A 19,759-nucleotide genomic window follows, 5' to 3' on the forward strand; every position below is an offset into this window, starting at 1 on the left:
TAATGGTTGGACTGGATGATCTTCAAGGTCTTTTCCAGCCAAGATGATTCTGTGATTCCTTTGCTGGGTGATGCTGGCTGGAGGATGCCAACTGGATGGGAAACATCCAGCCGCTGCTTCTCCACACTCATCAGCATTTCCTTTCTAGGTCTTTGGTCTGGGGAACAAGACTTATGAGCACTTCAATGCCATGGGAAAGTATGTGGACAAGAGACTGGAGGAACTTGGAGCGCAACGCATCTTTGAACTTGGGCTGGGAGATGATGATGGCAAGTGAGTAGCTTGGCTTGGAGGTCTGGGCAGAGCTGGCTAAAGCATTGTGGAAGGGGCCTTGGCAGGGAGTTGGCTCTACTACTAAGACAGAAGTAAACTCCCATAGCACTAGCTGTGGGAGCTGATGTGTCTCTGTGTGCTCTCCCACAATTGGATCCCTGTACACTTGGAGTATCCTGGAGGATCCTGTGTCTGGGAAAGCCAACATCAGCTTTAAATGACCTTAGTTATACACTTGAGGAGGCTTTGCAGCTTCCTCTGCCCACCTGCAGCTCCCTTGCTAACCCAACCCTGTGCAGGAGGCAAACTCCATCTCCTTGTGAACTGTTTTATGGTGCAAGGCAGCAATTTTTTAACTTTGACAATGATTTTTGGTTTTTTGACTTCTCTATAATCACCTGAGCACTGTGTAATGCTCAACTTAACCAGCTTAATTTAACCAGCTTAACCTAGGAAATTGCATCAACCTGCGGCTTTACCTCTGAGGGCTGCAAGATCTGATGAGAGGGATGTGCTCTATGTGGGAGACTCTGAGCCCAGAAAAATAAGCATTGCCATGGTGGAATCTGCCTTTAGGAAGGTGACCTAATACCAGGAGTGGGTGAGGGGGAGATGAGTTGTTTAAAGACAGAGTCTGAATAACAAAGCCTTCCTTGGCAGACTGGTGAAGGGAAGGGGTGGCTGGTATAGCACAGTTCCCTCCTACCCACTTAGTGATCAGAAGATGCTCTTCTGGCAATCTGTGGGCATGTAGACATACCAAAACTGCTTGGATCTAAGGGCAAATGCATTTTCCTGTGGTGAAGGAGGAATTCCATAGGGATCTCAGATGGCTCCTCTGGGAATAGCCCTTCTCTCCCCCTTGGACAGGGTTACTGAATCTCTCTTTTGCCCTGACTAGCTTGGAAGAAGATTTTATCACCTGGAGAGAGCAGTTCTGGCCAGCAGTGTGTGAACACTTTGGGGTGGAGGCTACAGGAGAGGAGTCCAGGTGGGTATGGGAGCAGGTTCTTCTGGGTGCAGAGAGATTGGCCGCTTCTGAGTGGTGGCTGTGGCATCAGCCCTGAGCTGTTGTCCCCTTTCCTGTATGCTGCCTCCCAAACTTGAGAGGGCACATGTGAAGTGAGTGGGGGCTGTTTGGACTGAGCCTGAACCCAGCTGTGGATTTCTGTTCCGAAGGGGGATGTGATGGGTTTGGTCCCTTTGTAGGGGGCTTTGCTGGGTTGTGATGCTCCCAGTGAAGCTGGTGTTTCCTCCTGGTTTGGGCTTTCTGCCCGATTCCTGATGTCTCGAGAGGGGCAAAGGGGTTGAAGTTGCACTTGTTTTTGAACTGCAGCAAATCCAGCAAAGCAGATGTTGGTTCTAGCTGTACCTTGTGATTTCTGGTTTGACTTTCTTCTCTTTCCCCCTTCCTCCTCCAGCATCCGCCAGTATGAGCTGGTGGTGCACACAGATGTGAACATGAACAAAGTCTACACGGGTGAGATGGGTCGTCTCAAGAGCTACGAGAACCAGAAGCCGTAAGTGCCACACAGCCCCGGGCAGGGTGTACGTGGGCCAGGCTTTGCCTGGCAGAGGCCTTGATATTTCTAACAACACGTGCTATGTGGGCAGTGTCATTTTTGCAATGCAGCCATGTCGCAGATACCTGCCCAAGAGAAATGGGCTCAGACCTTCACTGGGACTCTGAGGGATTCCCTGGTTAATGAATCATTAGTGAGTGAGAAGATGGCTGCGTTCACATGTCCTGTTTGGCTGGTACATTTGCAGCACCTGTCTTGAGGTCACTCAGCCTGTCCTTGTCCAGGGAAGCTAATGCGTGATGGTTGCTTGCAGCATTACTTTGGAGAGAAGAGCTGTATAAATTATTTCCAAACTGAAATATCTCTTTGAGATGTGACGTTCCTCCAATCTACTTTTGCATCACTTGTTTTTAATGGGACCGAAGCTGTTGACTGCTGGGCTGTGCTTAGAAGGAAAATGATCAGTTTTCTCTGCCAGTGTGGGTAGCAGCAGGATCATAATATGGTTTGTGGTGTGCTTTGAAATGTGAGCCAGGACAGCCCCATGCTCAAATCGTTGGGAGCCTGCTCTGGAGGCAGAGGGAGCATGCTTGGATACAGAAGGCACTGTCAGCCTGCAGGAGAGTAACCCAGAGGATCCTTGTCTTCCCTTCTAGGCCGTTTGATGCCAAGAACCCCTTCCTGGCCCAGGTTACAGAGAACCGCAAGCTGAACGAGGGTGGAGAGCGACACCTCATGCACCTGGAGCTGGATATCTCCAATTCCAAAATCAGGTAGTTTCCCCTGGGAGACTGCTCCTCTGTTCTGGCAGGAGCAGCCTGCATCAGGAGCATGTAACAAGGATGTGCCACTGGCCTCATCCAGCACTTCAGAAGGGGACCTTGTTCTCACAATTACTTAACACTGCCCCTCTGGGCTTCTGTACCACATATCAGGTACCCCATGTCAGGTCTTTCTCCCAGCTCTTGTGCTGTGCCTGACCGTGCCAGCTGGCTGCTCTGGCTTCCTCCAGAGCTGGTTGCACATACCTGTCCTACCTGAGCAGTCCCAGGTGTAAGACTTCTCTAGAAGTCCTTGGAAAACTGAGGGGGCAGATGAACTATGAGAGAGGGGAGAGCTGGGATGGCTCATGCCTGGGTTTGCCTGGCTTAGGTGTACCTGCATAGGAGGAATAAAGCCCTGTTCTTAAAAACCCTCTTGCTGGCTTAAATTCCTCTCTGTGTATGTGTGAGAAAGCTGTGAATCCAGGTGGCTTAATGTAACAAAATGCTGCAGAGCTTTTGAGCAGCTTTGCTCCTTGCCTGTCAGGGAGTTAACTTGTCCTTGATGAAAGTCCAGCCATGTTGAAGTCTCTGGCAAATCTGCTGTTACTGTGGAGGTCCCTTCTGAAAATGGTGGTTTTAAGAACCACCATTATTCCGCAGTGGTCCTTTCTGCTGTTTCTGCTGGCTCTTGGGGATTCCTGACTGTGTGGCAGGTCAGATCTCGGAGCTGTCGTACTGCCCCTTGCACTAGCCTGCTTTGTCTTCTAGCTGAGCAGCTCAGGCTTGGGGTGGACAAGAAGTGGTGCTGGTGTTTCATCTGCTCTCCTCCTGCTCTCGTGCCAGGTACGAGTCTGGGGACCACGTGGCAGTGTACCCAGCCAATGACTCTTCTCTGGTGAATCAGATTGGTGAGATCCTGGGCATGGATCTGGACACGATCATGTCCCTAAACAATTTGGATGGTGAGTGTGGAGCACCCCTGAGTGTCAGGAGTTCTCCTTCAGCTATGGCCTCTGTCCTTCCCACCAGAGCAGGGGCCAGATCACCTTCAGGTCCCGTAGGGCACCTTCAGGCCAACAGAGATGTCCCGTGGCCACATGGTCTGCCATGCCATTCTAGCAGTGGCACAGAGCCTGCTGCTGGGAGCCAGCTGAAGTGGGCCAGTTGTGAAATTTACTTAGCGTACACGTTCAACAACACATTATATAACAGCACACTCCTAATTATGACCATCAGTCCCCCAGAGCATCCCCCTGCTGCAGCAGCCCCGGAGCTCCACGGGGGCCTTGGTGTCTGAGATGCTGTTATGCAGTCTTTGGAGGAGGCACAGGCTTGGGGCTGAGCTGGCAGGAGGGAGCACTTGTGCTGATACAAAGACCTCTCCTTGGGCAGTGTGCCCAGCAGAGCTGGCCACTGGCAGGAGGGAGATGGCAGCAGGGCAGCCTGACCTGAGGCATCAGATGTGCTGGCCCAGGAGCCTAAGGGAGCTCCTGGTTTCAGGAGAGCAAGTGTCTTTAATGCACTGCCAGAGCCCACTGTGCAGTGTCCCATGTTGTCTGGCCTCATGCTGTTGTTCCTGTCCCTTCTGGAGCTCTTAATTTGCTGAACTGAATGGCTCCAGCCTCCTCCTTTCCTGAGGCGGCTCTGAGCACAACTGTCCGTGGCTGAAGGAGACTAAGGACACTTCTGAGGCCAGATCTGAAGGAGATGTAAGTGTGTGACGCCAAATTAGCTGTGGAGAATAGCCTTCCTGCTTGGTCTGGGAGTTTGCTGGGTGCCTCTGTGTTATCTCAGGTCAGAGAGCCCTGGTGGGCAGCATGGAGTATTTTTTTTTACTGATAAGCTGTCAGGCAGCATCTGTGAAACACAAAAGGGGCTACTGGGAGATGTAGCTGCCTGGAGAAGGTGTGCTGGAGCTGCTTCAGTGTGGGATCAGGGCTTTGGCCAACAGGCTGATTCAGCTCTAGGGCTGCTCTCTCCTCCCTGAAGCCCATTCTCTGTCTCCAGCTCTCATACACTGCGTGTAGCTGCTGGCACAAAATCTCTAACGTAACAGCAAGTGGTTGCTAATTTCTGATTATTTTTTTTTCTCTCTTCCTTATCCAGAGGAATCCAATAAGAAACACCCCTTCCCCTGCCCCACGTCCTACCGTACAGCCCTGACGTACTACCTGGACATCACTAACCCGCCCCGCACCAACGTCCTCTACGAGCTGGCCCAGTACGCCACGGACACCGGCGAGCAGGAGCGCCTCCGCAAAATGGCATCGTCTGCTGCTGAGGGGAAGGTGGGAGCTGTGGCCTGCCCAGCAGAGCTGCTGGCTTGAACTGGGTGCTGGGGGATCCTCAAATGGGATCCAGGACTCTGGGCACCACGTGCAGAGAGCTGAGGGAGTGTTTGCCAACCACATAGGAAAGTCGTCATGTGTGTGCCCTCCTTGCCTGCAGGCTCTCTACCTCAGCTGGGTGGTGGAAGCCCGGAGGAACATCCTGGCCATCCTGCAGGACATGCCCTCGCTGCGCCCCCCCATCGACCACTTGTGTGAGCTCCTGCCCCGCCTGCAGGCCCGCTACTACTCCATCGCCTCCTCCTCTAAGGTGAGTGTGCTTCCAGCAGGGACTCAGCCTACTGAAGCTTCAGCTGCAGCTCCACAGTGCCACCATCCCCCTGTCCAGCTGGGGACAGGACACGAGGAACTTGCCCTGTCAACACTTTCTGTGGTGAGGGGCAGCTCTAGTTATCTCTGTGCATGAGAAGAGAGAAAGTTGGTTATCCCAACTTTCACGGGGTCTGCAGAGGGTCGCACAGCTGTGCCCTGATACCACCCTGTTCCCTGCAGCCCTGCTCCTCTTCACCCATAGGCTGTGCTTTCAGGGCTTGGAAGCAAGGTGGTATTTTAGGAGTTGGCCAAAATTCACACTACACTTTGTGCCTGAAGCCCTGAGGTTGTTGGCGATACTGTGGTCCTGTGATGACTTGGGTGCAAGACAGAATGTGGGGCATGCTGGGAGGTTTGATCTGCCAGGGGAGGAGTAGCTGTCCCAGTGTTAACATTAGCTTAAACTTTTCCCCATCCCTGAGCACAAGGGACTGAGCTGTGGGGTTGCTGGGGCTCGCTCTCAGCCTGGCACTGACATCCCTTCCCTGCAGGTTCACCCCAACGCCATCCACATCTGTGCGGTGACGGTGGAGTACGAGACCAAGACGGGACGCCTGAACAAAGGGGTGGCCACCAACTGGCTCAAGAATAAGATGCCCAACGAGAATGGGAGCAACTCCCTGGTGCCTATGTATGTCAGGAAGTCGCAGTTCCGTCTGCCCTTCAAACCCAGCACGCCTGTCATCATGATCGGGCCGGGAACTGGCATAGCCCCCTTCATCGGCTTCATTCAGGAGCGGGCCTGGCTGAAGCAGCAAGGTGAGTGCCCAGAAACTCCCCTGGGGCCTGGATCTGCTGCAGGACGGTGCTCTGCAGGGCCAGGTGGTGCCTCCAAGGTGCAGCCTGTGCTGCTCACATCGCTGATAGGACTAGCAAAAAGCAGAGGTGGTGGAGCAGGGTGAACAGCAGCAAACGGGAATGCTTTGTCCTCCTCTTGGCCACAGAGGATGTTTTGGGGGGGCAGATAGACATGGTCCAGTTCTCTGTCTTCTGCCACCACGTCTGAATAGTCATAGTCAAGTCACTTAGATCCATTTCTAAATCATCTGGGTATTTGGGGGAATCAAGTCTTCAACTTCCCCTCAAACAGCAGCAGTTGTGCAGCTCTGCCTCCCCCGGGTTGGCAGGACAAGGCGGGGTGGGGGCTGCAGGGGGCCAGCTGACGGGTGCCGTGTGACTCTGCAGGCAAAGAGGTGGGCGACACGGTGCTTTACTACGGCTGCCGCCACGAGCGTGAGGACTACCTGTACCGCAAGGAGCTGGCCCACTTCCATCAGGAGGGAGTCCTCACCCAGCTCAACGTTGCCTTCTCCAGGGACCAGGCTGAGAAGGTACCACTCTAGTCCCCCAGCCGCTTGTCTGTGCTGCCCGCAATCCCTCCCAGCTGTGGCAGCGGGGGAAGAAAAGCCTCTGAGGGCTGGAGACTCCCAGCCTGGAGCCTCGCTGCTAGGGAAGGCCCATGACAGTCATAGGAGCACCCAGCTCAGGGTCTGTGAGCCATGAGCACGGGCTTGGCTTCCCCTTTCTCGCCATGGCCTGTGGGGTGGGGGCTCTGTCCCTCTCACCTCACTGCCACCTTGTTTCCTGCCAGGTTTATGTTCAGCACTTACTGAAGAAGAACAAGGAAAACATCTGGAAGCTGCTTAATGAGGGGAACGCTCATATCTATGTGTGCGGGTAAGTCCAGGGGCAGGGAAGGGACTTTGGGAAAATGTTTCTATTCTCAGGAAAATGACCGTGACTCAGTTTACCTGCTTGTGTGTTGCAAGCCCTGGGAGGGTTATGCTGTCCTTGTTCCAGGGAGAGCATGTGGTCAGGCAGATAGGCTGGGCTGAGCGAACTGTCCGTGTCCAGGTGTTGAGAGGCAGCCAGGGCTCTGTGCCTCTCATGTGTTACTGCCTCGCTCACGCTCCCCTTGTTTCCAGCGATGCTCGCAACATGGCCCGGGACGTGCAGAACACCTTCTACGAGATCGTGGCTGAGTTTGGGAACATGAGCCAGCCCCAGGCTGTGGACTATGTAAAGAAACTGATGACCAAGGGCCGGTACTCTTTGGACGTCTGGAGCTAAGAGCGAGGCTGGTGGGGCCGGGGAGAGAATGGGTTCCCCGGCATGGGCCTGTGGGAGGTGGAAAGTGCCTGCTCACCCACTGCTGCTGTGGGTGACAGTGTTGTCCCCAGCCCCCAGCTACCCCAGTGTCACTCCCAACCCCTCCTGGGCCACAGCAGCCCCCCTGGGGCAGGCTGCGTACCCAGGGGGGTGGAAGGGGTTGAGAGGGGCAGAGGGGTAGCTCAGGCTGTTGTCCAGGAGCTGTGGTGCCCCTGGCACCCCAGGGAGCACCTCATGGCACCAGCCTTGAGGTCAGGGACCCAGGTGACGTGGGGCAGGAGCGATGACGGTGCTGGAGGAGCTCTGGGCTCCTTCCCTGAACACAAAGTGTTGCCTTATCCCCTGGGGCTGGAGACCATCCTGCGGCACGGCCAGCCTGGCTCTGGCAGAGGGGTGGAGGAGCCAGCAGCCCCCTGTGCCGCGGGGTTGGGGTGAGGGCACGGCGTGGGGTAGCAATGCATCCTCGCCTCCCTCCCGCCCCGTTTGGCCATCTCTGGGATGTGGGGCTGGCAGCTGGCTCTGCACACAGGGCTGCCCCACACCACCAGGACCCCACAGGCACCCCATGCCTTTCCCCCGCTGCCCACCTTCGCTCCAGCACGCAGCAGGGAGGGGATGGCTCCTCTCCCCTCAGAACAGACCTGCTCTGGGGCAAGGGGTGTGTGTCTATCCACAGGGGCCCTGCTCCCTCCCTGGGGTCCGGCAGGTCCCCTGTGCCCAGCCCCTCCCTCATGCTGTGTATGGTCATTTTTTAAATACTGTTTTTATTTTAACATCTTTGTGATTTAATCATAGAAAAAAACCCCAACTTTCAGGCTGTCCAATGACTGTAAATTATTTAAATACATTTGCCCTTGGAATAAAATTACTGTTTCTGTAATTTCCTTCCTGCTCTCTCTCTGCTCAACCAGAGGGAATAGGGAGGCAGGAGCAATGGCTGCTAACCAGGAGGAAACCTAGGGATCAGGCAGCAACTCTGGGTTTAGGGTGAGCTGGGGGCAGCCCCTACCCTGGGGGTGAGGATGGCAGTGGTGGGGACAGCTCTGGGCTGAGGCGCAGCTGTGCTCATGTGCTGTTGGACACCAACACACTGTGTTTGGGCAGCCAAAGCTCTGGCCACAGCCTGTGGGCTGGGGGGTGCCACGGATGTTATCTCCCTTCCTAGGGACTGGCACCAGAGGAGCTGAAATGTGCTCCTTCCTGTCACTGATACCTGTTTCGGGAATTCTGCAATGGCACTCTGTGCCAGCAGGCTGACCTTGAATGGCAGCTCTAGAAATGCCCAGAGCTAATGCATTTGTCCACAATCCATTCCTCTCTTCTTGACACTCTCTTTGTGGGTTTTTAAACTTGTTTGCCTTCGATCTAGTCTCCGTTCCTCGTTTCATGGGACTGATTTTGTGACCTCCTCCCTGGAGCTTCAGGTTTTGTTTTTCAGCTGGTGTGTTGTCCCAGCCTTTCACAGCTGTAGTTAACAATGTTGTGCGTTAATTCTGTCCATGGAGGGAGTTGCTTGTGGGCATTTTGAAAGTTACCACCTAGTATCTCGCAGACGGATAACTCCTTTTCCATCTTTTGTGTGGCCATAAGGTGCTTTTCAACAGCTTCCCAGTTACGCCAGTTGTCACAAGCCCGTTCTTATGAGAAGCTGGCACTCTGATTCACCCCGTGCCTCCATAAGTAACCGGTGACACTACTTGCCATCCTGCCACGACCCCAGTTGGTTGTGGATGGAGTGATGCATTTCACTCACAGAAGTAGCAATGTTCATTGATATAAAACAGCGATTTAACAAAGTTCTATAGTAAATGTGACAGTGGCTTAACAGGATCCAAGGGCAAGGTTCACTTGGTACTTATGCATAGAGGACAGGGTCAGACAAAACTGCCTAGGAGACACTCCTGTGAGTGACACCTTGCTTTCTAAACTCCTCAGAAAGGAGTCTGGGTGTGGCTGGACCCACTCCTAGTCCCAGGCTTGGTCAGTACTTTAAAGGACTATACATGTACAGTCGATCCTTTGTATCACTCAGCTAAGAGTTTTAGCATGCTATTAATCACTGAGAATCTGTTAAGGCAAGGACTCTCTCAACCTCAAGGAGTCACCCTGTGAGGTGTCCTTGCTCACAGGGAGTTCCAGGAGAGCTCAGCAGGCCTGGGCTGCCCACGTGTTACAGAGTAAGGTGACTGACTCATAGTTACGTTTGTGTACTGACTACAGATGTTGGCTTCTGCCCAGGCCGCCTCGAGTCGGCCACTGAGCAGCACTGTGGTTGGGTGGTCACATTGCTCAAGTGAGTTCTTGGCAGTCACAGCCTTATCTGTGTCCCCACATCTCCTGAGTCGATGCAGCCGTGACCAGACACATCCCTTACGATCGCTGCTGGCGGTTATCACTGATAATACAGCTCAGGGTGGGGGGAGCTGGCAGCTCGCAGTGCTGCCCTCCTGACCTGTTCCACATCCCAGCTGGTGTCGGGACAGCTGGAGGTGCTTTTTCTTCCCTCCCCCAACACAACGTGACCAATACCAGGCAAGCCAAAACCACAGAGCACACAAGCTGTTCCACGACCACCCCAGCAACCCGAGGCTGCACCTTTCCTTTATTTTTCACACACGCATCCTCCAGAGATGCAGGATCAGGGTGCTGCTTGCACAGCTCCAGCATGAAACCTGGTTCAGGCTTGTAGTGCTCCCGCCCCTCCAGTGCCACAGCTCCTCCACTTCAGTCCCTTGGCCCTGCAGCTTGAAGGTAAAGGAGGAACCGGGGTACAACACACCCTGGAAGGCAGCGCTTGGGTACAGCCTCCAGCTGCCCTTGAAAGTAAAGAGGGCTGCTGGGGCAGCCAGGGAAGCAATTGCTTGCAGCCGATGAGATGTGAGGGCTTCTCTGCCTTCAACACGCAGGGGCTGCCCTGGGTGCAGGGCTGGGGAGAGCCTTGAGCACCCCCAGAGCTGTGTAAGAGGCACTGCCAGCCCTGGATCTGGCCTTGTCCCATGGGAGATGATGGAAGCCGGGCACCCCGGGCTGGCCGCAGCGGGGTGGGGAACACCTGCAGAGCTGGGCTTGACCCCAGAGAACCATCCCAGTAAATGTCTTCAGGGTGGAGGGAAGGGGAGCAGCTGTCCCAGACACCCTGCTCTCCTGGAGGAGGAAGGCAGATGGGACAGGAGTTGCAGGGTGCTGCTGGCTCCAGGTGAATGACTCAGGCACAGATCCAGCACTGCAGTGAACACACGGTCTATTTGTGAGCAGGCCCCAAGCTCTGTCCCACACCCAGGCTTCCAAGGAACGGGGTGAGACACCAGAGTACGGACGGCATCGAGGAGGTGGGGATGGGAGATGGAGCAGGTGGGGAGAAACAGTCCTGGCCCCCATGCTGCCCCCCTTCAATTCTGCTTCGTGTCTTTGTTCTTGTTCTGAAACTTCTGGTGGACGGCACGGAGGGTGGTCAAGAAGTTCCCCAGGAAGAGGATGAAGAAGGAGAGGCCACACATGAGGACCTACGGGAGCCACAGGTCAGCAGGAGGGACCTCCTGGGGCATCCCTCTCCCCAGGGCAGCTGCCCAGGACCCCCTTACCTGCCACTCCTTGCATTCCGGGTGCTGGATCATGCGGAAGAGGATGATGGCGTTGTAGAGCTGCCAGAACTGCGGGAGAGAGAAGATTTAGGGGAATTTCTGCTTTCAGAGGCTCATCAACTCCATGCTGACGCTCATCCAGCCGCTCCCTCTGGGCACAAACCCCACGCAGACCTCGCATAAGGCCAGCCTGCCCCAGCATGCAGGGAAACCCCGTCAAGGCTCGGGGCCAGAGAACTTGTCTCCCCCTTTCTTGCCAACTTCTGGAGCCCAATAACCAGGAAGAAGCCTCAGACCAGCCTACTGCTTTTGGCCATCGTCCTAAATGATCTGTAGCAGCAGCTCAGGAGCTGAAGCTCAGAAGGGTTTTGGAAGGGTTCTTGGAGCCAGCACCTCTGCTGTATTCTGCACATCACTTAGCAGAACCACCAGCAGCCCCCCAGGTCCTCTCCATCTCGCTAGCCAAGTCATGGAGGTGGGTGCTTTGGAGGAAAAAGAAAAGGCTCAGCATTTGCTGAAAGCATTTCCCTGCCCCTGGCATCTGTACTGCAGCCTGAGGGCACCTGTGCGATGTCCAGGCTGCCCTGGGGCACAATCCGCTCCCACCCAGGGCTCTGGCCTCTTGCAGGTGCCCACAAGGATTGGTGCACACTCACCTGCCCAAAGAAGAGGAAAGGAAGCAGGAACGTGAGGCCTCTCCACATCCAGGACTGGAAGCCCTCTGCAAAGGATGAAGGTTTGCATGGGGACCCAAGAACACGTTATAGCTGGGGACCAGACAGAGCCCAAGCTCCTGAGGCTGCAGGCAGGGAGGTTTAGTGGCCACCTCATGCCCAGCTGGATAGGTCCTGCTAGGCTAACACAGCCTGGCTGTGGGCACTTGAACCCGCAGGCAGGACTGCAGCAGGGATTCCCAGCGCTAACCTAACGTGGGCCTCTGGAGGAGGCTGCTCTGATAGAGCTTCCCCCACCCTCAGCCCAAGCACTCGGTGTTGCAGGGGCCGGGGAGCTGGCAGCCCATGAGTACGTTGGGTGTTGGAGGGATGTTTTGTGTCTGAAGGGACTTCCTGAGGAAAGCTCGGATGCCAGGAGCCACATCCACTGCCACCTCGCATCCCGAGGGAGCCAGCTGTGGGCTGGTGGCCCCAGGAGAACAGGAATAGGGGGGCACCCAGTCGATGGGATGCTGCCACCTCATGGGAGATGCTGCTCTCAGAGCTTCAGTTTTATTTGTAGCTTTTAGTGCTTCTGCAACTTGCAAACTGCAGTCAGACTAACCTCAAAAGAAAAATAACCATCACTGTTGCCTTTAACAGAAACCACAGCTCCCAGTTAGCCGAGCACTGGTCTGGTGCTGGGAGGGAGGCTGCCAGGAGCCGTGGGTCCTGTGGCAACAGGAGGTCCAGCTGGAGTGGGAGAAGCAGCAAGGGAAGATCCCAGCTTACCCACAGTCAGGTCCATGTTGTGCCTCTCACCCAGCGCTCGCAGCCGGTACAAGCACCCGCTCTGATAGTAGTACTGGAGGAACTGCACAAAGCCTGCAAGAGAGCGAGGATGTGGTCAGCAGTCACCCAGGCACCATCCCATGGCCCCAGCATCCGCTCTGAGACCACTCTGCATGCAAAGACCATCCCAGGACCAGGGCAGTGGAGGGCAGGACAGAGGCCAAGGGAAAACCCAGGTGAGCTGAGAGCTGTGAGCCGCTACAGCTGGGTCTCCGTGTGTCATGGAGCCGGGCAGGCACGCTCGGCACCCGAGGCCAGTCCTGGTCCCAGCCCCATGCCCCAGCACGTGGCATCACTTACTCTGGTACATGGAGAAGGAGAGGAACTGGCTCCTGAACATCTGGTACATGAGCCCGTCCGGCCTGCAGAGAGACGGTGCTGGCTGGAGGATGTGGGGCTGAGAGGAGACGTGGCCAGCCCTGCCTGCCCCACAGCCAGCGTAAGGGCACCGCTGCCTCGCCCCAGCCCCCACCAAAGCAGGGGGACACCCCAGCTCAGGCACTGTGTCACCACACCTCGTGGTTCCCTGCTGCACAGAGGTGTCCATGGTGGCTTTTGTTTAGGGCGCCTGGGCTGGGTGAGGAGGACGTGGAGCTGACTGTTAGACTACAACACGCACAGAGCGGGCTTACGGCCACAGGCTAGGGCAGCCCCTTCACCCCAGCTGGCCACAGCCCAAGTAGGGCCCCCACGAGATGGGGGGGACACAGACTTACCATGTCAGCATGACACCTGAGAGGAAGGTGGAGATGTAGTGATGGAAAACCCACCAGCCTTTGATTCTGGAAGACACAGAGAAGGGGTATCGGATCTGGAGCATAAATCAAGACCCAAACACAGGCCAGGAGAGCGAAGCCAGCTCAGCGCCAGCCGCCCGCCAGCTCCGGGGCTGGTTACAAAACGGCTGCGTGCGGAGCAGGACCCAGCGCCTCCGCTCTAGGCAGCACCCAGGGGCTGGGGCCCTTCCACCCGCTGCTCCACCTTCCCGCACCGCCTCTGCATGGGGAGTTCCTCCCGCCCTGCTCACCACCAGGGTTTACCACACAGCCTGAGTAGGAGGGAGCTGCTCCCCTGGGAAGTGCAGAGCTACACCGTGGGTCCCAGCTCGCCACGCCCCTCTCCCCGAGCCCTAGGGACTCACTTGGATCCGTTGTTGATCAAGATGCCTTCCCGGATGGTGAGGGTGCAGTAGTACCACACCAAGACGAAGTTAAAGACGGCATCTGTCACCCTGGTGGGAAACAAAGCACGGTGTAAAGGCAGCAGCAGAGCCACTGCCCGGGCATCGAGGGCACGGGCACCAAGAGCCATTGCTGCAGGATGCCCGCCCACCCTGTGGGCAGGGGGACCTGCTTCTCCACCATCCACCACAGTCACAGTGAGACAGCTGCAGCCACAAAAGCCACCCCACCTCAAGGGCAGGGGCCAGAGCTTTTGTCAGGATCTCCTGTTCAGCTCTGGACCTTTCAGGGTGGGAGAGGAGAACATGGGGGCCCTGGGAGGAGATCTCTGCCCAACCTGTTACAGAGAGCATCCAAGCCAGACCCACCTGGAGTTGAGAAGGAACTGACAGGAGGAGGAGACAATGAGTAAGATGATGGTGAGGTAGAGCTTGAACTTCTCATACTCATCCTTGTATGCGAACCTGCAGGGAAACACAAGGACAGGCTTGGGGCAAGGTGGCTGCTGGAGGTCTGTGTCCTCCCATCCCATGTGGCTGGACAAAAGTGATGTTCTGTTGGGAACCTCTGGGACATGGTCTGGAAAAACCTTGTCCCCCGGGTATTTCTGAGAGGAGAGCACAGCAGGCTGCTGTCACACAGGTGAGACAGCTTCAAGACACCCCAAACCATGCCAGCCTGGCAGGTGGCCCAGAGGACTCCGGGAAGCTGCGCAGATTGGCGTCTGCTCAGCTCTTCAAGGGAACCCTGCGGAGCTGAGGGGGAGACGGGGGCTCCGGCTGGGCACCTCTGGCATTAGTGTCCCAGCATGGGGAGGGCTCTCAAGAGGCAAAACTGGCCACTGGTGTTTCCCAAGGGACAAGGAGGGGCTGTGCCAGTGGCTGCACAAGTCTGTCTCTCCTGGAAGTCCCTAACATGGGGGAAACCCAGACATGGCTTCAGTGGAGGAGCCCATTTAACTCGCCAGAGCTAATGGTCCATCCCAGCCCAGCAGCAGGAGTGTATGGAGGAGCCAAGGACTCAGCTAATTCTGGGAAAGGAAGCAGGGAACAGCCCGGGAAGGGAATCTGCACCAGGCAGGTCAAGCCAGCCTCGTGTCTGCACATGCAGCAGCTCAGCCCCTGAGGAGTTATTGTTTCCCGGTGACAAGGGGATCCCAAGCCCGGCACAGCCCAGGGCAGCAGCTCCGAGAGGGCCGTACTTGGCCTGCTTGCTGAGCAGCGTGACGTTCACGTTCCCGAGCACCAGACTCAGGTACAACCTGGGGAGAGAGCAGAGGCATTAGGATGGGTGCCTGCCCGGGAGCTGGCAGCGTGGCCGTGGAGGCAGAGCCGTGCCCTCATGTGCCACCGCTGACGCTGAGGGGCCGGGAAGGAGCCCCCAGCTGTTTTCCACTCGGAGCTGCCAGACAGCGTGACGGGCACAAACGCTCTGGCCTCTCCTCCCAAGGGCAGGGGGAAGGGTGGCCAAGCACACCGCCCCCCCCCACCTCCCATGGGCACTGGGGTGTTCTCCGGGGTTCCCCCTGCACACGGCCGCCGTTCAAGGGCGGGTGAAGGCCACGAGCAGGCAGAGGAGTGAGGGGGGAGGAGGGCAGCACTGCAGAGGCTCAGCCTGGCTCCAGCCCAGCATCCTCCAGGGAGCCTGAGTGGAGCAGCATGGCTGTGACACTGCTGGGAGCAGGGTGACAGCAGGTTTGTGTCTTGCAGTGTTACAGGGGACGTGGAGGGAGGACTCGGTGTTTCACCCTGAGACGAGGCGCCTCCTACCCGTTCTTCTTTGGCAGATAGGCCTCCATCTCGAAGAAAACATTTTGCCTCTCTTTTATTAGGCTCTGGGTCTCTTGGATGGACTCCTCCTGTTCAGGACTCGCGTCGGCTTTGCATCTGGGGAGGAAACACAGGCGCTGGCATCAGGATGGCCTCTGTAACACAGTCAGCATGTGCCGGCACTCGATACGTGACTGTCTTAGGCAAGGACACCCCAAGGACAGGGAAGATGGACTGGGGGCAAGTCCATGACTTGATCTGCAGGGCCAGCTCCTCTGTGAGGCTGGGATGTCACTTGAGAAAAGGAAGCAGAAATGAGAGTGAGGTGGGGCCAGACGGGTCTTCTCACCCTTGAGGAAGGATGGAGAGAGCTTTGTGCAGGATGGTTCAAGTTACCTGCAAAGCCCTTGCAAGCTCTGAACTGCAAACAAGGCACAAATCAGAGCAGAGGAAAGGGAAGCTGCGGAAGATTTGCCTGGGTGAGTCCAGACCTCCACAGCACTTTGCTATCAGTGAGGCTCCAGTAAGGTCTGTGTTGGATACAGAGACATGAGACAACTCCAGTAGCCCCATCCTTGCTGCTCTCCCCTCCCGTCCTGTGCTGTCACAGGAAAACTTACTTTTTGAGGGATAATGACAGCTCCTTCAGCTGCTTTTTCTGCCGTGCGATGGAGCTGGAGATCCCATCCTGGAGCTTGGTTAGCTCCTCGAGTTTCTGCTTGTACAGCTTGTGATTATCCTGGGAAGGAGAGACCAGCATACATTACAGCTGTCTGCCCAGCCGTCCCTGCCCTTGGGGACATCTGGTGACACATCTGTTAAAAACTGTCTTTAACTTCACCTGCACAGCAGCTGGGTAAGGCGAGAGGTGGGTAAAAACCACAGGCAGAAGGTCAGGCGTGTCTGGGGACAGCCTGCAGCCATCCCTGCCTCTGTGAGGGCAAGAAGCAGGCACTGGGGACACCTATCCCCAATCCCAAGGAAGTTATCTACAGGTGCAGGCACATCCGCACGGCACAGCCTGGTCCTGCCCTTGCGGGTGGCTCGTGTCCTGCTCCCCTCTAGCTGTGGGCTGGGCAAGTCCAGCCAGCAAGACAGACCAGCTCCAGGGATGCTCCTGTGGCTGGGAAACCACTGATTGCAGCACAGGGCATAGAAAAGACTCAGAAAAAAATGCTGTTGGGGCCAGGGCTACAGCTGAGGGCTGCAGCCACCCAGGAGCAGCGGCTTGGATTGCTGGGATGGGACCAGCGGCTCAGTCTGCCTGAAGGTGTCAGATCCAGGCGGTGACACCTCACCAGAGCCAAGCAGGGTTGGATACACAAACACAATACATTCAGAGATGATCACGAGGCTTTTATTACCAGCATCCCAGAGAGGGTTCCCCAAGTACCCGAGTGAGGTGAACAGCAAGTGGGGAGGTCCAAGGCACCGCGGAGCGACGGTCCATGGCGAGGAGCAACGGGCACGGGCTTATGAGGTTTTTATGTTAAAATGGGCACGGGTAATAAACCTGGGTGACGCGCTGGTGGAGAGCCTTGTGGGTGGACACGTACGGGAAACCAGGCCGAGGACAACATAAGCAACAATATGCTACGATGTGAAACAGACATTTCTGCTGCCTGAACAAAGCGTGAAGGGATTTATTATAAAGAATCTGGGCAGCAGCTGCACTGACCTCCATCGCCTATCTCCTGGCCACCCTTCCGCACGTAACCGTGCAGAGGTTCGTGCAGCACCTGCCGCTGCCTGACCCGTGGCTCTGGGGCTCCATCCCAAGCACCCCCCAGGGAAGCTGGAAGGAGCCCGTCAATGAGCAGGACAAAGAGGATGGACTCGCAGCAGGGCTGCAGCCAACTGCACGGTTCCTCGTGTGACAGTAACCCAACCGCACCTGGGTAAGGCGAGATGCCATTCTTCTGCTATATTTAGAAAGGAAAGGAGAGAGCCTGCTGGATTAATGCTCCTTCTTGTCCAGGTCAGCTTGAAAACAGCCTCACCTCGACCACGGGCAGCCTGAGCACCACTTCCACCACCAAGGAATGAAATGCTGCTTGCAAAAACCCTTGGATCAGGATCTTGGACTAGACCTTGACACAAAGACATTTTAGCCTCCCTAACTCTTATCAAGCACTTTATCAGCAGATCTCAAAGCTGTTCCCAAAGGAGAAAGGTGAAACCAAGACGTGGAGGAGGGAAACAACTCATTCTCCCTCCGGTGACAAGCAGCAGGGTGGGAACAGATCCCAGGCAGCCCTGGTTCCTCCAGCAGTGATTTATGTCCCCAATCTCTCATGGGACATTCCCTGCTCAACCATCAAGCCTTCCAGCTCCCATCTGCCATCACCTCCTCCTCTTGCTCTGGAGTTAACTGAGAGCAAGTGGCTTTTGTGACAACTCCTTTAGCTGTACCAGCATCCGAGCACCACGCTCGGAGCGAGCCTGGATCAGGAGCCACCCCAGGAGCTTTCCAAAGGGAAGTGCCGGCCCTGCGCAGCTGCACGCTGGGTTCAAAGCGGGCGGCCCGGGACAGCCAGGCAAGCCCTGTGGAGCAAGAGGTTTCTCAAAGCCTCCCTTGCCCCAGATCTGGGTACAGCTGCAATGTGTCCGCAACAACATCCGCTTCGCCCCGCTCCCGGGGGGGAAAGGAGGGGGAAAGGGAACTGGTGCAGATGCAGCTGATTGATCTGAACTGCAGCAGAAGATGTGAGCCACCCTTTTCCTTGGGTGACCCCCGTCTGAGCCGAACCCTGCCCACTCCTTCCCCCGGCAGGCAGCGCCCTGGGGATTACACAAAGCAGGTGAAACTCCTCCGACAGCAGACACCTGCCCGGCACAGAGCCCCCGGCCAGCCCCGGCGGGGGTCGGGGCACCGGAGGGACGGTCCCCAGGCGGGACAAGTCTGTAGCGTGACCGGATTCCGGCTGCCTGTGCTCCCCGGCCAGGCTGGCTCCGGGCTTGCGGGGGGCTGAGCGGGGAGAGAAGGAGCGTGAAGCGGCATCCGCACGCCCCGGTCCCGGCCGTGCCAGGCCGGGCAGCGCCGCTCCCCGCTTTGAAAAACTCGGGAGATTGGGGGCGCCCCGCGGCCCGGCCACCGCAGGCCGGCCGGTCCGATCGCCCAGCCCTGGAAGGCCCCGGCTCTCGCCAGCCCCCCCTGCCCAGGCAGGGCTCCTCGGCGGGGCCCCGGCGGCCCCCCCGCTCCGAACCCCCTTCCCCAGGGCGCAAGGGCTCGGCCGCGAGTGGTGCCCGAGAGGAAACGCGACCGGGATCCGGGCGGGAGACCCCGGGCTGCCCCCGCGGAGGAGCCTTCACCCCCGGGGACAGGAGCCCCGAGGGAGGGCTCCCTCGCCCCACCGCCGCCCCGGCGGAGGTCGGCGATCCCCCCGCGGTACTCCGGGGCGAGGCGAGCCCTGATGCGACCACCGACCGCTCCCTCGGCCCCGACCGGCGCTTGCCCGACCGCCGGTCCGAGGTGCCCGGGCCGGGGGGGCGTCCCGGGGCGCGGCGGCCGTACCTGGATGCGCTGGTAGCCGTCCTGCAGCTCCTCCCACTCCCGCAGGCACTCGGCGACCGAGGCGCCGCCGGCCATGGCGGCGATGGCGGCGGGAACGCGGCCCCGCGGCGGGCGCGCGCCGCTCCCGCCCCGCTTCCGCGCACGCCCCGACGGGGGCGGGGCTAAGGTGGGGGCGGGGCCACGTGGGGAGGGGGCGGGGCTACGCGGGGCTGTTTTTCCCCTGTAAATGGCGGTGTGGGGCGGGGAGGGACAAACACACAGACACGGACACACGGACACACACACAGACACAGACACAGACACACACAGACACACACACACACACACACACACACACAGACGCACACGCACACACACACAGACAGACACAGACACACACACACACACACAGACACACAGACGCACACAGACACACACACACAGACAGACACAGACACACACACACACACACACACACACAGAGACACAGACACACAGACAGACACAGACACACACACACACAGACAGACACACACACACACACACACAGACACGCACACACAGACACACACAGACACGCACACACAGACACGCACACACACACACAGACACGCACACACAGACACACACAGACACACACACACAGACACACACACAGACACGCACACACAGACACAGACACGCACACACAGACACACACAGACACGCACACACAGACACGCACACGGCAGCGTGGTCCGGGGCGCGCAGGGCTCTCCGAAGCTCCGAGGCCCGGCCCGCTGCCCGCCCTGGCGGTTCCTGCTGTCAGTTCCCCGGCGATCACCGGCCGGGGAGGGCGACCTGGGATGGAAATCCCCGGGACATGCTTTGCACAGAACGCAAGGAAAGCCAAGGAGCGTTC

At 57.4% G+C, this 19,759-nt stretch overlaps 2 protein-coding genes across 2 annotated transcripts in view; one reads left to right on the forward strand and one right to left on the reverse strand.

Moving 5' to 3' along the window:
* The window catches only part of POR (cytochrome p450 oxidoreductase), a 31,402-nt gene extending 23,199 nt beyond the window's left edge, over nt 1-8,203 (forward strand). The window contains exons 6-16 of the mRNA XM_074922624.1: nt 149-273; nt 1,175-1,264; nt 1,695-1,793; nt 2,453-2,569; nt 3,404-3,522; nt 4,667-4,848; nt 5,009-5,158; nt 5,712-5,979; nt 6,406-6,551; nt 6,812-6,897; nt 7,146-8,203. Of these exons, the coding sequence (XP_074778725.1) occupies nt 149-273; nt 1,175-1,264; nt 1,695-1,793; nt 2,453-2,569; nt 3,404-3,522; nt 4,667-4,848; nt 5,009-5,158; nt 5,712-5,979; nt 6,406-6,551; nt 6,812-6,897; nt 7,146-7,290 (1,527 nt within the window). The 3' untranslated portion in view covers nt 7,291-8,203. The remainder of the gene's footprint in view (nt 1-148; nt 274-1,174; nt 1,265-1,694; nt 1,794-2,452; nt 2,570-3,403; nt 3,523-4,666; nt 4,849-5,008; nt 5,159-5,711; nt 5,980-6,405; nt 6,552-6,811; nt 6,898-7,145) is intronic.
* Nucleotides 8,204-9,564: 1,361 nt separating this feature from the next.
* On the reverse strand, nt 9,565-19,024 carry TMEM120A (transmembrane protein 120A). The gene is made up of 12 exons (XM_074922499.1): nt 18,880-19,024; nt 15,986-16,104; nt 15,366-15,482; nt 14,798-14,857; nt 13,965-14,060; nt 13,557-13,646; nt 13,132-13,197; nt 12,716-12,777; nt 12,356-12,448; nt 11,567-11,631; nt 10,911-10,979; nt 9,565-10,832 (listed from the first exon to the last, which is right to left on the reverse strand). Exons 1-12 carry the CDS (start codon nt 18,952-18,954, stop codon nt 10,719-10,721), a joined length of 1,026 nt encoding a protein of 341 aa, XP_074778600.1. The 5' UTR covers nt 18,955-19,024; the 3' UTR covers nt 9,565-10,718.
* Nucleotides 19,025-19,759: the final 735 nt, after the last annotated feature.

This window comes from Athene noctua, chromosome 19 (genome assembly GCF_965140245.1).
Source record: "Athene noctua chromosome 19, bAthNoc1.hap1.1, whole genome shotgun sequence".
In the NCBI taxonomy this organism is placed as follows: domain Eukaryota; kingdom Metazoa; phylum Chordata; class Aves; order Strigiformes; family Strigidae; genus Athene; species Athene noctua.